The 17676-nt window shown below is 51.9% G+C and overlaps 3 protein-coding genes across 3 annotated transcripts; 2 read left to right on the top strand and 1 right to left on the bottom strand.

Moving 5' to 3' along the window:
• The first annotated feature begins 3821 nt into the window (after positions 1 to 3821).
• STEHIDRAFT_126572 (uncharacterized protein) lies at positions 3822 to 7290 on the top strand. The gene is made up of 8 exons (XM_007311598.1): positions 3822 to 4292; positions 4354 to 4437; positions 4495 to 4707; positions 4765 to 5066; positions 5125 to 5221; positions 5288 to 5705; positions 5756 to 7008; positions 7067 to 7290. Exons 1-7 carry the CDS (start codon positions 3872 to 3874, stop codon positions 7005 to 7007), a joined length of 2787 nt encoding a protein of 928 aa, XP_007311660.1. The 5' UTR covers positions 3822 to 3871; the 3' UTR covers position 7008; positions 7067 to 7290.
• An 11-nt stretch (positions 7291 to 7301) lies between these two features.
• On the bottom strand, positions 7302 to 8562 carry STEHIDRAFT_163866 (uncharacterized protein; the record flags this gene model as incomplete). The annotated part of the gene is made up of 2 exons (XM_007311597.1): positions 7302 to 7693; positions 7773 to 8562. 2 exons carry the CDS (start codon positions 8560 to 8562, stop codon positions 7302 to 7304), a joined length of 1182 nt encoding a protein of 393 aa, XP_007311659.1.
• Positions 8563 to 10820: 2258 nt separating this feature from the next.
• STEHIDRAFT_163865 (Sec34-domain-containing protein) lies at positions 10821 to 15485 on the top strand (the record flags this gene model as incomplete). Its single annotated transcript, XM_007311596.1, has 10 exons — positions 10821 to 11015; positions 11086 to 11532; positions 11596 to 11766; positions 11847 to 11984; positions 12180 to 12298; positions 13334 to 13758; positions 13832 to 14001; positions 14118 to 14631; positions 14696 to 14802; positions 14931 to 15485. The coding sequence occupies 10 exons, from the start codon at positions 10821 to 10823 to the stop codon at positions 15483 to 15485; spliced, it is 2841 nt and encodes a 946-aa protein (XP_007311658.1).
• Positions 15486 to 17676: the final 2191 nt, after the last annotated feature.

Genomic DNA, 17676 nt, shown 5'->3' with positions numbered 1-17676 from the left:
GTCCCCCAATGCATCGCTTCGTCACTGCTCGACATGGGCAACATCCATTGGTCCAGAGGCCGCGGGAGGTGGGGAGTCGAAGGGAAGGGCGACGTTCAACGTTGGGAGTGTGGGAAGTAGTGCGTCGAGGAAGACGGAGTCGACGAGTCCGCCGGAGAGGGGAGAGGAGTCTAAGGAGAAGACGAAGAGCCCCACTTCGACGACGTCTAATCCATCGGCGCCCTTACAACCACTTCAACCCGCACCTCCCGTTCCGACAAACGTTCTTCCGCCGCCTCTTATGAAGACCACGTCTGCGCCAGAGCGGAGTTCCTTGAAGGCTACGACGGGTCTTACGACTGCTGAGACCGATGCTCGCGCAATGCCTCCACCTCCCATACCTCCTTCGCGTACGACACAAGCCAAACCACCACCTCCCCCGGCTGTTCCAACCAGCTCTACTCGTCAGCCAAATCCGCAACAGCAACGCCGAGGCATCGTCGTCACCCACAGTTCCGACGAATACGAAACTACGGACGATGACTCGGAAGACGACTCCGGCTCCTGGGCTTCTGAAGACATGTCCGCCGACGAGACTACCCATCCCACCAACGCCAAACGTAATCACGGCAATCTCAACAATTCCAAGAAAACGACGGCGCAGAAACTCGAAGAGGCTCAGGTCCGAGAGCGGCTCCTTCAGGTTGAGCGGGAGCGGGAGATGTTTGCGAAGCAACCGAAGAGGTCATATTCCAACCTCAACAGGACGCACTCCGGCTTCTTGAGCGCGTTGTTGAATCCGGACCCGAGCCTTTTCCCGGAGAATCACCCGGTGAGGGTGATGTCTTCGCATGATATGTCGTCGGCGAGCGGGTTGGGGAGGATGATGATGACTATGGGGCAGGGTCAGGGTCAGGCAGGTCCGTCGAGGCCTTCGATGGCGATGCCAACGTTGTCGACGAGCAAATCTGCGGTCGCGCTCCCTGTCGCTGCTCAGGTCACCGCTCAGGCCCCAAAGACGAACGGTACTGGTGTTTCGCCCAACAACGACCGCAATAACGTCAACGGTGGTAATGGTCATTATCAGCCGAAGGGTCGTCCGCAGGACCAAGAAATGGATTCCGACTCTGAGACGGACGCCGAGTCGCCCTCGAACCTTTCCCGTTCCTATGCACACGAAAAACTCGCCGCTCTCGCTGCCGACAACAACTTCCGCCGCCGTCATTCTGATCGTCCCACTCCCTCCACGTCCAAGCCTCCTCATCCCTCTGATCCTCCTATCGCTACTCGTCCTACGTTACCCAGTGTCGCCACGGCCCCGATTCCGTTGAACCATCCGTGGAATCTACCCACGACGGCTGCGGCGCCTAGTACGCCGAGAACGACGAGGAGGCAGATGATGAGTACGGAGATCAGTGAGAGTGTCAGACGGAATTTGCTGTGGGAGCGTCAGGTGAATAAGCCGCAGGTGGGCGGGTTGACGAAGAGGAGTATGAGTACGGCTGGTGGGATGATGGGGATGACCGGTCAGGCGCTTGGGAGTGGGTTGAGGCCGTTGACTTCGACGACTAGTCAGTCGGGGCAGAAGCGGGAAGGTCAAGGTCAACAGGGGCAGGGGCAGGATAAGGGGAAGGCGAGAGCGAACGGGGATGCGGCTGGCGGTATGGATGAGCAGACGGAGAAGGAGTATAATGAGAGGAAGAAGAAGGCGATGGCGAGGAATCGGAGTTGGGCGGACGATTACCATTATTCGGGATGGTAGTCGTTCGTCGTGCCGTGGGAGTCAGTCAGCGTTGATTGACTTTCCGCGTTGTTCATCTTGTATTCTCTTGGGTTTGTGTGAATTTCGGTCTCCTGTGTTTCTTTCTTAGCGGCGTTGTGTGCTTGTCCTGGTTCTCGTCGGTTCTCGTGTTGACTCCATCTACTCTACGCTCCTCATCTTCGTGAGGAGCATCCCGGATTCATCACCACCCCTATTGTGTTTAAGCTGTCCTTATTTCATTCCGATCTCGTGTATATTCTCCGTCCGGCTCATTTTGCTCTATGCTCGACTCGACTTTGCCTCTCTTTACCATCTAATTTCCGCTCCTCGTGTGGCTCGCTCGGTCCTCATCAGTGCCGTGCTTCCCTCATCGTCATATTCACATCGGTTTCCTCTCGGTCTCGTTCTTGATCATTATTTCATTTGTTTCTAATCATCCATGCATCCTCATTCTCCTCCACACTGCACGCTATCCGAGTCCGTTGCCCCTCCTCGGTTGTATTATCCATGTTCCACACGCTTTCTCGTTTCTTTCTCGCTCTCATTCTTTCTCCTGTTCTGACATGTGCATATTATTAGTCTCCCATCCATCCATTCATTCATACATCTGTCCATCCACCCACACTTATGTGGCCCATCACCGCACCGTTGTTGTCGCAATCAGTACAATACGATACGATATCAATCTCGTCGCCATCCCGTCTCTTTTTCTCTTCCTCTATCTCTCTACCATCCATTCCGTCACATTCCACTCAATACTGTACATAACTCAGCTCTTCTCCCAACTGTCCGTTCGCCTGTCTGTCCGGTCTGCCTGCACTCGTTCTCCATTCTATTCCAGTTCCACATCCAATCATACGTATCTACTCTTCCTTTTTTTTTTTCTTTTCTTTCAGCTAGCTCATTCACTCACTCGTCTGTGTAATAATAGTTTTTGGTGTCGTGTTGGTCCATTCGGTCGCTTCGTGCACCCGTCGAAATACGTGGTCACCGTGGTTGAGTTTCATTTGCAAGTGGTCGGTTGGCCGGTCAGATAAGTCGAATTCGTTATTTATACCTAGCGTGTCGTGTTTTGCACTATCCTACCCGTCTGCGTATGGATCGTTCGCGTTCACTCTGAGGTTTGATGCGTGGCTGAGTTTTGTATACTGTTGTAATATCGGACTTGTATATAATAATTGTAACTTTGCTTTCCAAGTTTGCCGTCGAGGACACTGAGTATTTCGAGTAGGAGCTACTTGGACATGCAGTTCAACAGAGAAAAGCACGGGCGGCCGCCTTCCTTAGATTGCAATTTTAGGATCGGCGGCGCTCTAATCTGTCACGATCTATATGGAAACGCCAAACTCCCATTCATCTTCCTGTTGAACACCGCCAGCAAAGACCTACTCACCATCAATAGAAAGACAGCCGACGAAGCCTTTGCAAACGGAATGACCGGAGGTGAGAGATAGACAGAGAGAATGGAGAGTGAAAGACCCACCAGGCCGAACTGAGGACGAGGGTGGGGCAACGACCATAGGCGTCTCCCGGATGAGAGTCACGTCCGTAATAGAAGTTATCTGCTCTTTGAATTCTGAGTGGAGCCTCACTGAAAGCCAAGTGTCTGATTGGCTAGTTCCCTTGAAATTCAAGCAGCAGATAACATCTAATATCTGCCAAGTCTCGAGGCTCAGAAGTCGGCATCTTCAGCGTCCAGCCGAGACGCGAAATTCTCAGATGCATTCATAATCCATTCTGAGTCGCCCGTGATGGTGTTGACAGCTTGCATCTTTCAGTGGCGCCATGATAACTGCTAGAAGACGAACGAGCAACGAGCGAGGTCAGGGAAGAGGGGAAAAGCCTCGCAGTGGACACGATCATTTTGGATCATAATGAATCGCCTTTACTCACAGTAAATTTTCCGACTTTTCACTGGGCATGGTTGAAGTGGAAAGATGACACAGCTTGGATTTGTATTGTGGCGCGGTGGCATTACGCGCGGGATATTCCGAAGTCTTGACACCACGAAACCCGATGTTCCGACTATCCTGAGCCTCTTCCTTGCGTCCTGACGTCTGGCTTCGCTCGTGCGGACTACACTGCTCTGTATCTTTCTCGTCTTTCCTCATAATCAGACCCTTTCAGTCAATGTCCGACACACGATCCAGCGACGAATCGCAACCTGACATCCCCTCTGATGCTTCGAATGCAGAATATGGGGTGTCTCAAGCGTCCAATGCTGCTCAACATCTGCGATTCATCACGCACGACACCATCACCGATGAGGGCCATCGACGACTGGATAAGGATGTGATGGAATCGGAGGCCCTAGAACTATTGATGCGTCACGGGTTCATTATACCTGGACAGTCTCTTCAGGATGAGAGCAGCGGCCGTGACTACTGCCCGGATATCTTGGCCAAAATATGTGCAACTGCTGCAGGCGAGGGGACGTTGGATCTCAATGCCACAAAGGCAAAAGAATTGATATCACAGCATCCTCGACTGGGCGAGATGATCGATAGATCGTGGGTCGAGGGGAAAGGATTCAAGGATATACGGCGCTTGGGTGAGTACTAGGATCCAAGCAATTGATCGCATCATCGTCGCTACATCTCACGGAGTTGCAGTGCTTCTCAGGCGTGAAATTCCGCATGACATGTCCAATATCCAAGGCAAGCCAGGCGACTATCTATACGAGGCGAGCGTAAAAGGTCAGTGACGATACTGCTATTGCGTTTTCTGCTCGTTCAATAATACGTCGTCTCCAGCTACGGAAAATTCCTGGAAGCAACGCTTCGCAGGCCGCGCTCATGTCGCGCTGAAAAGCCACATCATGCACTATCAGACGAGCATCACCAACTCTTATGCGCCTCACTGCGCCATCGTTCAATCAACCGGAACAGGAAAGTCGAAAACTGTCGACGAGTTCAGCAAGCACGATTTTGTCATACCGATAAATCTCAGGAAACCTAGAGCTGGAGGTGCGCACGCCCAACATTGTCCGCTCGCAATGACGCACCAACTTTTTTATGCTCCAGGCTTTCCTGCTTCCGACGAACGGGTGTATGACTTTCTTGAGCCCGGATACCTCAGCTCTATGAGCCCGGATTTACTATGGGCTCACATGAACGCCTTCATGTTCGCGCTGCTCGAGAAATGCGAGAAGGTTATCGTGGCTGCCATGCTTATCCAAGGTGATAGCCATGAAACCAGGCTTGCTTGGCTTCGTAACGAAGGCGCTGCGTGGTTTCGGGAAATGATGACCGAGGGCCAAACAGTGCGCGCTCAAGGCGAATACCGCGTGAAATTCTACGAAGACGTGGTCAATCGGGCTCAACAGGTAGCTTAGTACAAATCTGCTCTCGCCTGGAGGCGTATGCTGACCTCTCATATTGTAGCTGTCCGACGACGCCGCTCGTGCGCTCAAAGCTCGCTCAGCGCTCACGTTCATGAAGAGAGGATCCTCCCCCATCCAGATACAGTTCGCCAGCGCAGGTAAATGGGCTTCTCGTTGGGTCCCCAATGCCGTTCTAACGAGAAATTTGATTCGCACTTTGACAGCGGATCGTTCTGTCGTAGCGAAGGCAGAGTCTCTGATCCGCCATTGGGGCTTTTCAAACAAGAAGCTAGACGCTCCTATCGTCTACTTGGCTTTCGACGAAGCTCATTCACTCTCCAGACCCGATGCGCAACCGACTGCTCCGATAGTCTTATCCCCATTCTCTCATCTTCGCAAGATTCTGCGGTCCTGCCGCGACTTGCCTCTGTTCGCCATTTTCCTCTCCACCACCGGCAAGATCACCCAATTTGTTTTGCCTAAAGAAGACGACGATTCTGATCGGTTGCAGAGCGGAGAGCTCGTTTTAATTCCTCCATTCTGTGCTCTTGGCTGGGATCAGTGCGCCGCCCCCTTCCCCAATCAAATGGATTTGTCATATGTGTCTTCTCTAGCTTATAAAGCTCGTCTTGGTCGTCCTCTGTGAGTATCTCCTTATGAATTTTCGTTCGTCAAGCTCATGGTGCCCGTAGCTTTGCTTCTCGTTACGCAGCAGGCCTGCAGCTTGAAGAAATGGAGCGCGAAGAGCTTCTGAAGTCTCTGGTCGAGTTTGCGGCCAAAAAGCTGATCAAATTTGACCTCGCATCTTGGCCCTCTGAGCTTAGTCCCAAACAGGAACTAGCATGTTTATCCGCCCGCCTGCCTATCGAGTTCATGTCGTCCACCTCGACCGAATCGACCAGAGACGAGCGGGATCAAATCGCCAATCACATGCGCGTTTGCCTGTCGGTCGACGAGTCTTTCCGTAAATTTACGTCGCTCAACCCATCGGAGCCGATCGTCTCAGAAGGCGCCTACCTCCTCATGAACAACAGCAGAATCCGATTCCACGCTCCAGCGGCTCTTTCTCGCGTCCTTACAGGCTTTTCTGTGCACCAGGGCGATCGTGGTGAGCTCGTGGCCCTGCTCGCTCTCACCATGGCTCGGGACCGCGTCGTCAGCCAGCAAAGGCTGCGCATCCAGGACGGTGTTTTTGGCGTCGTTCCATTCCTGGAGGCGCTCGTTACCAGGCCGTCCAAGGAAAGTGAGCGCTTCTGCGACGTCCTGAGGATCAAGCCATCCGTTTATAGAGATTCAAACGATAAGAACGTCACCCTCGAAAAAGCGTTTGCCGAAGTCAATCTTCACTTCAACCACTTCGTGAAGCGGCAACAGCAGAACAACCTCGACGAGGAAACCACCAAGGGATTCATTGCCCGATGCGCGGCGATAATGGCTGCTAACAGTCAAGGCGGATACGACGCGGCGTTAATCACGGTCCGTGGGAACGCGGTCGTGGTTCAAAAGACGAGAGGTTTGATTATCATCCAGGTCAAAAACGACACACACTACACTGCAACAGTCGAACCCTTACTTTTCGACAAGATGGATCCCGTCTCGATGGGCTTTATCGGTCCTAAGCAGACGCTTGAAACGCCAATCATACGAGTCGTGTTCGCTTTGGCGGCCGCACGCCCCGCCATTCGCTACGTTCAAACTCAGAAACAGGGCAACTTCACGTCTTACGATATTTGGATCGCGGGTCTAAGCCCAGAGGTGCTTGCAGTCATTGCCAAGCAAGATCAAGCGATCTGGGACGCGTTGCTTTCTGCGTCGAGGGGGTGGGACAAGATGTATCAACACTGGGATCCGACTACGGCGTCGCTGCTGAAGAACATGGCGCCTATGGTCGCGGATGCGGAGGACTTCTGGGGATTCCGCAATCGAAAGCATGAGGACGATTGATGTAAGCCTTTCCTTCTTGATCTCGACCTCAGAGTTAGTACTAATGCGAAGTTGTGTAGTACCCCTCTTCCTCGATGGTCATTCTCAATTTTTTTTGGTTGGGTTTTGTTTTTGACTGTGTTTTGCTCTGGCTTCGCGCTTTCGTGCTCTCAGACCTCTTCTTCTTTTGCGCCACCTACTTTGTCACGAGCCACATTTTATGTACACCCTCCCCTCTCGTAAAGTAGTGCTCTAAACATCGACAGGTAAAGTGCGCTGGGATTGCCTCAAACCCCGTCATTTCTAGAGAGAGCATCACCTCCACAGAGTGGGCCTACTTCCGTCCACGGGCCGCCTTTGTACAAGCACATAGGTGATCTCGTCCCAAAACGAACTCTTCAATCTGCGCCTCTCTTCTCTCCCTACCAAATGCCGTGGATCACCACCCCTGGTACCACTATTCAGTGGAGCCAGCCGAGCCGCGTTTGCTCCCTCGAACGGTGACGTCTGTTCTATATGAGACAGGTCGACGTATTTCGTGGTGAGGATCAGTTTCAAGTATCCGATATCGAGGTCTTCATTGAGCAGAAGGAAGTAGACATGAGGCGAAAGATCGCTCGTGCCGTAGCCGATGGTGAGGCCGTTTGCAATCAGAGGCGGGTCTGGGCTAGAAGTGTAGGCGGCTGTCGGCGGGAGGTAGTACTCTGCTATAAAACGAGAAAGTGCGGCATTGAGAAGTCAACCCTAGCACACAGGTAGGCGGTAACAAGTATTGCGTGGGCGTACCGATGCTGAATTCACTGTTGTCGAAGTGAAATAAGGCAGGATATAAGGCGTACTCCGAATTGTTGACGATCTTTTGTCCATAGAGTGTGAGCTCGTCTGCCTCGACCTCCATGAACGGGAAACAGTTGTAGGTTCCTGCCGTCTCTGGATCATACGTGTCGTCTTCGAGGCTTTTCTCTTTACCCGGACTACCTCCACTACTGTCCGTTCCACCGTTCACACTCACTTCCACGCTCTTTACCGGAAAGAGCAGCGGCATGAGCGACCGATCGTGTCCTTCACCTGCCTCTAACACCACCATTTCCAGAGTCACCTTTCCACTACCCTCTCCTATGCTCGTTCTCGTTAGATTCCTCTTCGCATCTGCAGGCTGATGCCGAAGATGGTAATACCAATGGGTGGCTGCGCAGATTATAGGGTAGAGCGCGTCTATGTTTGGGGAGCACGTATGAGGGAGGCGGCGGAAACCGTGCAATGAGCCGGGGCTAGTGAGATCGTCGAAATAAATACGAGTGTCGACAACAGAGAGGGCGAGGTCTGTTGGAATGAGCGAGGGATGTGGACTAGGTTCCGCGCCGGATTCCGGACTTGTGCTCGAGGAGGCTGGGAATATTGGGAGGAGACGAGGGTCGTAACCGTCGTCCTCGAACTTAGCTCTCAATAGATGAAAGAGCGCTTCGAGGCCGGACTGGAGCTCGATGCAAAGGCAGATGACAGGTTCGTCCTGGTCTGAGGGTGCAGCAGACTTAGCGGACGACGATTGAGCGCCCACCTCGAACCAGTCGGACATGGTACGAACGACAAGCATGAATGACCGGCCGAACGCCGGAGTAAATCCATGATTTGGAGCAGGAGGTGGATGTATTGGAAAGGTGCTGCGCGTATAAGCCCTGTAACAAACAACGAATCAGTGCCCGAAGGACCCCAGAAACGTACTAAGCAGTCATCACTCGGGGACTCACTCGTCCTGCATCTGCGAAAATCCAGTTCAGTTAGTCTGTCTACCTTTTGCGATCCGTCAGACTTTAAGTATCTGGGAACACCGAGCTCGCACGGCTGTATAGCTTGTTTCCCACCGCTTCCGATTGAGACTCGTCCGAGTTTGGAAGGGCCGTGGACACGAAATGATGGAGAGAATTCATAGAGAAGGCGCGCCGCGAGATCAATCGCTGCACTCGGAAAGCAATCGCTCACCATGGAGGCAGCGTGTTTGCTTGTGAGGTATAACCTGACTTGGCTTCCGAAGGCACTGTCGAGAGATGAGGTCTGCCTGAGTAGTGAGTGCCGCAGTTGTTGTATGCGCCTAGTAGGGCAGTGAACCTGTGCTCCCAACATGAGAGACCTCCAGGATGGTTGACTTCCTCTCTAGGGCACAGTATCGCGCATCGATTTCTCTGTCGTCGTTCCTATCTCATGAGGACCGCTAATCGACCACTCGCGTCACTATGTAGAAGTCAGTTGTCCTAATTCAAGAAGCGCATGAGATACATCGCATCGGTAGAAGTGTTCGGTAGTACCAGTGAAACACACGATGCTGCTTGAAGTAAAGACCCTCTAGTCAAGATTGTCTGAGAAGTAGGCGTCACAGAATGCTGTGGCGTCCCATGCAGAGAAAAAATAAAACACAGTTGTATATCGCGAAGGCACGATCGTTATCGATTCAACTTAACTGGTAAGAACATTACCAGGTGTCCGGATAGCCCGGTGAACAAGGTGTACCCTGTGAACGGTATTGCAGACTTGCCCCAGGGCCAACGCGTCCGGTGTCCGCCCTCGCGGCATTGAGACGTGGCCCTTCTCCTAAGTATTAAGCACCAGAACGCTGCAAGAAGCAGCCTCTGTGAAAATTTGGCTATTCCCCACGATCGGAGGAATCCTCAGCAATGCAAGAAACAGGACGGAGGATGCAAGGCTGGACACTGCCCCGGACACGAAAATGTCAGTATCAAACACTCCCAAGCCAACCACAGATCGAAGAATATACGCGAGGGTGGTGTATGCGCATTGCGTACCAGTCGTCCTGTTCAAAGATGGGATGATAATCGACATCGATCGAGCGTAGTAAGTATCCCCCGTTAGGAACGCTATCTGCGTGTACACATAAGCTCCTTGGAAATGCTACATGGGACAGCTGTGTTGGCCGTTTCGGGACGGTAGGAAGGCTATGTCCTCTCCAGCAAGGGCAGGGCGAACATCTATATTCACCCGGGGCCAGCGCGAAGCCGACCTCGAGACGATGAAGGAAGCGAAGGAAACCCTCTTTCAGGCGCAGGAGTGCCTCTGGTACTTTGAGAGGAAGTGAAAAAATCAACATACATGCCCGACCATGAACCGAACGCGAGAAAATTGAACGTCGCCATCGACTGAATCCACGTCCAGAGACTATAAGAGCAACTGCATCGTCTACTTGCTGTCGAGGGGCAGCGCGGAATCCCAAGGATCTAATTTTCTAGTCCGCAAACGCGGGATCCACGATCGCGAGTGACGGATGGACAGATGAGATTACATAGCTTGTTCAGATTCATGCACTGACAGAACCTGAGTGGGAGGAACGGGAGTACAGATCTACTCCATCCTCATTATGTTGCCTCATGGGCAGGCGCCAATGCTACAAGTCCAGAAAACAGCGAGCAAGGTAAACAGTCACTGTCGCCTGAGGAAGTAAAACGGTAGATTTAAACACAGAGATGCATCCCGGGATAGTACGAGCGGTGAGTGATCTCCACATAAAAAGACATAGTTTCTGGCTCAGTGGATCTCTCGCAGATACGACCACAGACAGAGTCAGAAAATGGTACTGGGCTTGACGGTGGTGGTACGAGAGAGAGTTGGGTGATCTCGCTTCATCGGGAAACGTGGAAAAGCGAGCGCCACATCTCTGGCGATAAGATTAGATCGTCCACTGCGAGTGTTTCATCATCACTGCCGCCTTGTCACCATCAACGTTCAACTGCGTCCATTCCTTCGCCTGTTGAGACCGTCTAATCCATTATCATTAAAATACCCATTGTACCGGCCGCAGCTTGTAGAGAACTAGCATAAAAGCGAATGACGACGACGCGTCCGTCGAACCGGCGAGGCCCGCCACCTCACCTCCATTCGCCCAACAGCCCGCAACCATCGAGCAGCAAACCGTCCGTTTCGCTCGAAGAATGGGAATTCAAGGCGCCTCTAGGAGAGCTCGAGAACACGAGCGTAGCAGCAGTAAAAGCTGCACTCGACAGACCTTCGTTGCCGTTCAAGGTTTGTCTTTCTTACGACACCTTCTCACTCTCCTCCATAGCTGAAGCTACAAACTGGCAACGGTCTATAGTTTACGGTAGAAGAAGCTAGCTCTCGAGCTTCGACGCCCCTCCGCTCTGTCAAATTCGGACCTCCATCGCGATCTTCAACGCCCGGTATCCCTCCCTCCGTAACATCTATCTCCACCTCCGCCCGCTTTCCCGGTTTCTCCTCTGCCACCTCCACAGTCTCCACACCACACCCATACTCTCACCTCCACCCCACAGCGCCCATCCAAACTCCGCAACAGTTCTACGATTGGTTCGCCCTCATCGATAGGTCGGTTGCGCATAGCCAGGAATCACATTTCAGGGAACATTTGAAAAGGGTCGAGGACTGGTTGGGCGTTTGTGAGATGTTGGTGGGGAGGATAGAAGAAGTCGACGAGGAGGTTGAGGGGATGTTGAAGGGGTGGAGGAGTGTGGAGGAAGGTGGAAGGAGCTTACAGGAGGCTTGCCAGAGGTTGTTGGAGGAAAGGGTGAGTTGTTCGTAGTTTGGCAGGTGGATGTGGAGAGCTGATGTGTTTCTTTGGTTGGTGTAGGATCGGTTGGTAGAGCTTCAGGATGCGATCGGTCAAAGACTGGATTATTTCCAGGAATTGGAGCACGCGACGAGGATGCTGAACCATCCGGGCGACTCGCTTGTTCTTCAGACCGACTTCCTGTATATGGTCGAACGCGTCGACGTATGTATCGACTTTCTCAAGGCCCACGTACGTTCAATTTCCTAGTCTCATATCTTCTCCATATGCGCCCTCGACTTGTCTTAATTGCTGACCCTGTCCGAATATAGCGCCACTTCCGCGAAGCAGAGCTCTACCTCCTCCGGTTCCAACAGTGTATGACCCGCGCAATGACGCTCATCAAGATGTTTCTCGTTGGATCTTTACGCGCGCTCACGCAAGATATCACACGACGATTATCAGAGAAGGTATGTTCTCTCTAGAGACCATGTCCATCATACCTGCGCCACACTACATTACGCCACAGTGTCCTCCCAACTTCAATCGTAATATCCTGTTACTTCTTCCCTCCCTCCCCCTCAACTGCGCTCGAAATCTCCCTCTTTGATAAGCACTAATCGTATGACGCGTCTCTTTCTTCGTACAGGACGTATCCTCGACAGCATAACAACATCTCCTTTACACCCGCTTTCAATCCGTCTCGCATCAACTCGCTCCCCTCCTCTCAGAACTCGAGCGACGAGCAGCGTCCCATCCTGACCAGCTTTCGGCTCTCTTGCAGGTATGTTTTGTGTCTACGTTAGTCCTGACTCGATTCTTGGTGGCCTTCATCCCTGTGGGAGCGTTTGGGCACACGCCTTCTTTGTGCGCTTTCTTCTCGACATCGGTTTGGCTGTCGAGCGTTGACGATGAAATGTGTTAGTACCAGTGCTTACCGATCTGTTTGTTGTGTGTACGTTCTAGGAATATGCCACACGGCGTGGTTTGCAGCGAGGAAAGGGATCGTGGTTAGGAGGTTGGTGGAAGAAGTGAGGGGATTAGAGGTGGGGAGGGGGGAGCTCGTCGAGGTGGTACGTCCGTCTCTGTTCGCACCGTTTCTTTATCGTCCTTTCTGCTACCCTCCTGTTGCATCCTATATTCTATTGAGTACCACCTTATCGATAGTTCGAAATCCTATTTTTCTGTGCCGTTTGAGATGGACCAAAGGTGGACGTGACTGACTTTCCGTTGATTTATGAACGCCCATGACCACTCCCCGTGAATCCAATTGGGACGATTTTCATGAATGCATTAACCGCACGTACACATGCCTGGTCATATTGCATCGCCGAATGGATCAACGAACAAACGACCCAATGGATGGACGAATGGGCCGACTGGAATGGGTTGGGCATGGCGGTAGACGAGGGCAGGATGCAGCTACCTGAAACAGCTCTGCACGGACGAGTGGGAGCTTTATCGATCTTTCTTTGATTCTGGGGAAGAGGAGCTTTAGTGCGTTCAATTTCCTTTCCTCCATGTATTTTCCCTAAAATCCACACCTCACGATCGATTTCGTTTGCTCTGACTATATTTGGGATTTTCGTTCTTGTTCATCTTTTCGTACCTCATTATTCGATTCGGCGTTCACTAACAACTTTCTTTTTTCTTCGTACTTGCTCCATCTTTTCAACCGACGCCACTACGCTATACTGTCTTCATCGATCTACTCTCGAACTCTACGAACGCACAACACACTCGATCCATCAACTATCCACCTTCCAACTAAAAAACAACGCACCCACGCACGCAACAAATCAACCACGAATACCCACAGCGCCTACCTCGAATCCCTCTGCGACTACCTCTACGACGACCTCCGTCCTCGGATCCTCCACGAACAGAAGCTCGGTGCGCTCTGTGAGGTATGCACCGTACTACAGGCACTCATGGCGCTCGACGGGCCTTCGATCACCGCTGCGGAATCATCCACCTCTCCCTCGGCCTCAGACTCTGGTTCGGATGATGATTCGCTCGAGATTGCGCCAGATCTTCCCGAGGATTTCAAGAGCAGTAACAAGGAGAACGGATTGGGCGATTTGCGAATAAGCGGGTTGTTGAGGATGGTTCTTCAGGATGCGCAGATGAGACTAGTATTCAAGGCGCAGAGCGTGATGCAGAGTGAGATCAGGTGGTTTATTCCGAATGCTAATGCTGGGACGGAGGAGCTAGATTGGCCGGGAGTTTTGATAAGAGTGAGAGGTTAGTCTTCTCTTCGACCTCCACCTCAACGCCATTTATTCAACCATTCCCTCATTTCCTTCCATGACCTTAGAATCGCACGATACGAACCTGATCGTGAAAGACAAAGACAGCGAGTCGATCGAGCTGGGCCTGAGCCAGATTTTCCAGCTTTCGGAAGCGACGAGGAGAGGGGTAAATACGTGGTATCCGACGGTAAGGAAGACGGTATGGGTTTTGAGTCAGTTGTTTGAGTTCGTGCAGGTTCGTCGTTTCCTTCCTTCCTTCTTCCGTCGAGATGCGTGTGGACGATAAGGCTGAGCTGACGATTTCCCCCCTTGTCTGTGGTGGTGTGGCGTTGTGCGATGCGGACATAACAGCCAGCGATCTTCGCAGACCTCGCGCAAGAGTCACTCAACCTCTGTCGTCTATCAGTAATCTCCGCCTCGGAGGTGATCAAATCACAATCTTCATTCCACTCACACTCGCACTCGAAATCCCATTCCAAATCTTCAGCGTCCAAGGCCCACGCGAAGTCACAATCCCAAATTCAATCTCCACCGCCACCGCTACGTCCGACCTCCCCGCCAACCGAAATCAAAACGTCACCCACAGGAGCAGAGTCGGAGCACGCAGAAACGCTGACAGGCCTCGGAAAAGAGCTGGACGCTGTCCTTTTCCTTGTGAGACACTTATTGATACTGAAGGAGATGGTGCGGGGGCTGGAAGGATTGGTGAAGAGTCTAGAGGCAGAGGGTGGAGCGACTGGGGCAGCGGTGAAAGGCGTCAGCGGTGGATATGCATTTGGCGGGACGAACGCGAGTGGGTTTTTAGGAGATGGGGCTGTTGGAGTTGGAGCGGCGGGAGGGCTGACTGGAGGGAGCGGTATGACTGGTACGTTTCGTGCTATATGACTCTTTTCTTGATTTTTTGACGTGTTCTCGTTTGCTTGGTGTAGATGCGTTCACGTCGATGTTGAGTCGTACATCTGCGCTTATACCGGATTCGTTGTTCGAGAGTTTGGGGATGCCGAGGGGGAAGGAGAGTATGCTTGATGCGAGACATGTACGTTTGGTTCCTTCTTTCTTTCCTCTACGCCTTCTACATTGTCCAGGTCGCATGATTTTATTCTGACGTACTTCCCGTCATGCTACCTCCCATAATATTACGCCGGGTCTTGTGATCGTGTTTAGGGAATCGATATCGACCTCCGCAAAGCATGCCAAGACCTCATCGAGCTTGTCTCGTCGAACGTCACGGATCCGCTCTACACATATCTTGCACACGCACAACGAACAGCCAGCGCGCTCATTCTCTCGCCCTCCACCTCCACCTCATCATCCTCCGCATTTCCCGCCAACACAACCACCTCACCTCCACCCACCTCATCCACATCTGGCATGCTCCCGTCCGATCAAAGTCCAAGGGCTGACACGCCCCTAAAGTCTGTCGAAAAAGAGCTCGTAGCCCGATGTCAGACAGCCCTGAAAGATTCGATATCGAGGATAAGGATTTACGTCGAAGACCAGAGGACTGCGGATGTTCTGATAGAGCATGTGCGAGAGAGGGTTGAGGACGGGTGGGAGGTGTTTAGGGAGGGGGTCATGCAAGTTCAGGGAGAGAAGCAGGAGACGGGACTTATGAGCGAGGAAGAGCTAAGGGGGATGTTAAGAGTTGTTTGTAGTGAGCGGGGTGCGGTGATGCTTGGTGGAGAAGATGGAGTTGCGGATCAGATTGAAGAGGCGTAGGTTGTAGCGCCACTGACTGACCATCTATTATAGTGTCTCTCCTTTTTTATTTGTCTCGGCCTTCGACGCCATCGGAACGCGATTCAATGGGCATACAAACAGAGGCTGTCCGCACCAATTCTAGTCGCAAATCATCTCTATCTTGGGGCTAAGCGTCGATGAGTGTTACTCGTAGGTCACCAAGCGTGATTTTACCCTGCACGGCGGCTGCTTGATTATCCCCTAAAATTGTAGCAGCGCACGAGCCTGGCTATACGCAGGAAATAAAACGTCGGTTAGTTTTTCCGACGTCCGCACCTTTGGCTGCCACCACTTGACCTTAAGAGCAAAACCTCGCCTGTTCTCAGTCAGATCCCCTCTTCTGCTTCTTCTGAACTCCTCCCTCTATGGACGCTCTTCCAACTTCCGTTTGCACTCTCGGAGGTCACATCTATTCCGGCGCTCATACGCAACTCAGCTCCGCACTCTTGTGTTTGTCGTTTACGTGCAGATCCTGAAACGCCTGACCCGATATATGCGCCCAAAACCCTGTTTAACGCACGAACGAGCATCCTAACTTCTATTGGCAGGGGACACCCTACGTTCATAGTACCCTACCTCTCATTTCTCTCTCAGATTCCTTCTCTGACTATCTCCATTCTCCGGAGATACTTGGAAGAATACTCGAAGGTCAAAGAAGAGCAGATCGCGGTCGGTAAAGGGACTGTGGGTAGAAGATGTGGTATCGCTGGGATAGTCAGACCGTCTCCTCCTTTGCAGCGATGACGACTGGCGGGACACCCTCTACACGTAACAACTGCGGGCATACACCTCACAGATTCCGACAGACCATCACAGGCTTACTCTCTCTGCAGTACTGACAAGTGCTCTTCGTCGTCTCGCTGATGAATGATGTTGAACTTTCTTCTAGTCTTCGGCGAGCTTTGAGTTGCATCTTGTCCTAAGCCGACTGAGCGTTCCGGATGTCTCATGTCCGTAGTTTCTGGTTCTATTCTGTGTCACGATATCTGCTCCCCCTCGGTATCCCATTATCTACTGATTTTACACCTCAGGTAATTGCTACTCCTGCTACAGCGCGTTCTGGTTTGCACGTCACGGTGCATGTCTGCCCCTCGATCCGCACTTCCTAATTTAAGGCCCTGGGGACTCTCACACGGTGTATATGCGGAGATCGTGGTTCTCCTCAGCTAACTCGTGGTGAGTCTGAATACGTAGAACCGGAGTCCGAGTCACCGTCGGACGCTTTCGTCAGATTTCTACAACTGAGTCCATTGTCTCTCCTCGCTCACTTCAGCCTGAAGCTTTCGATTCCCCCTTAGGTTATGAGAAGAAAACACTACTTCCTAGGTTTCCTAGGTCCAACCCTACCTTAGGGTTACAAATAACAGCAAGGCGAGCAGAGGGCACAGGGGTGACCGAGAACAGTGCTGGAGACGAGCCACGCCAGTGTATCGCCTGTGGCGATATGGCACGGCACGGCATAGCAGCCTTCCCGCCAGCCATGCACTGTATTGCCTAGCTACCTGCGTCCCGATGCTACATAGTAGCATCGCTTTTTTCGACGGAGCGCCTAACAGGGCCCCCATACCCTTGTGAGCATCTTCATTTGAGAGACCCCCAAAAAAAGGGCTCTCCGAGGCACACACTTAGCGCATGCACAAACGAACTTAACTAGCAAACGGACTTACTGTGCTCGGACCCCGCAAGAAACAAACTTACTGAGAGAAACGAACTCAAGCCTAGAAACGAACTTACAGTGAGAAACGAACTCACAGTGAGAAACGAAACTAACGCAAGAAACGAACCTACTGCACGAAACGAACTTACGGTGAGAAACGAACTTACGCCGAGAAACGAACTTACGTCGAGAAACGAACTTACTGACGAAACGAACTTACTGTAGGAAACGAACTTACTGTAGGAAATGAACTTACTGTAGGAAACGGACTTAACATACTTAGTCCAAGTGTATACACAATGCTAGTTCCAAGTGAGGAACCAACTTACTTTAGTCTACGCATATACCACAGTAGGTGTGCTCCCCCGACACGAAGAAACGCACTCAACGGAAGAAATGAACTTACTGTAATCCACAGGTATTCAAATATAAGTATTCCCATCCGGTATCCAGAAACAAACTTAACGGAGGAAACGAACTTAACTATAGTCTACGCGTATACACATTTGAGTA

This window comes from Stereum hirsutum, assembly GCF_000264905.1.
Source record: "Stereum hirsutum FP-91666 SS1 unplaced genomic scaffold STEHIscaffold_29, whole genome shotgun sequence".
In the NCBI taxonomy this organism is placed as follows: domain Eukaryota; kingdom Fungi; phylum Basidiomycota; class Agaricomycetes; order Russulales; family Stereaceae; genus Stereum; species Stereum hirsutum.
Note: the sequence above shows the minus strand (reverse complement) of the source record. Positions and strands in the feature narration are given on the sequence as shown.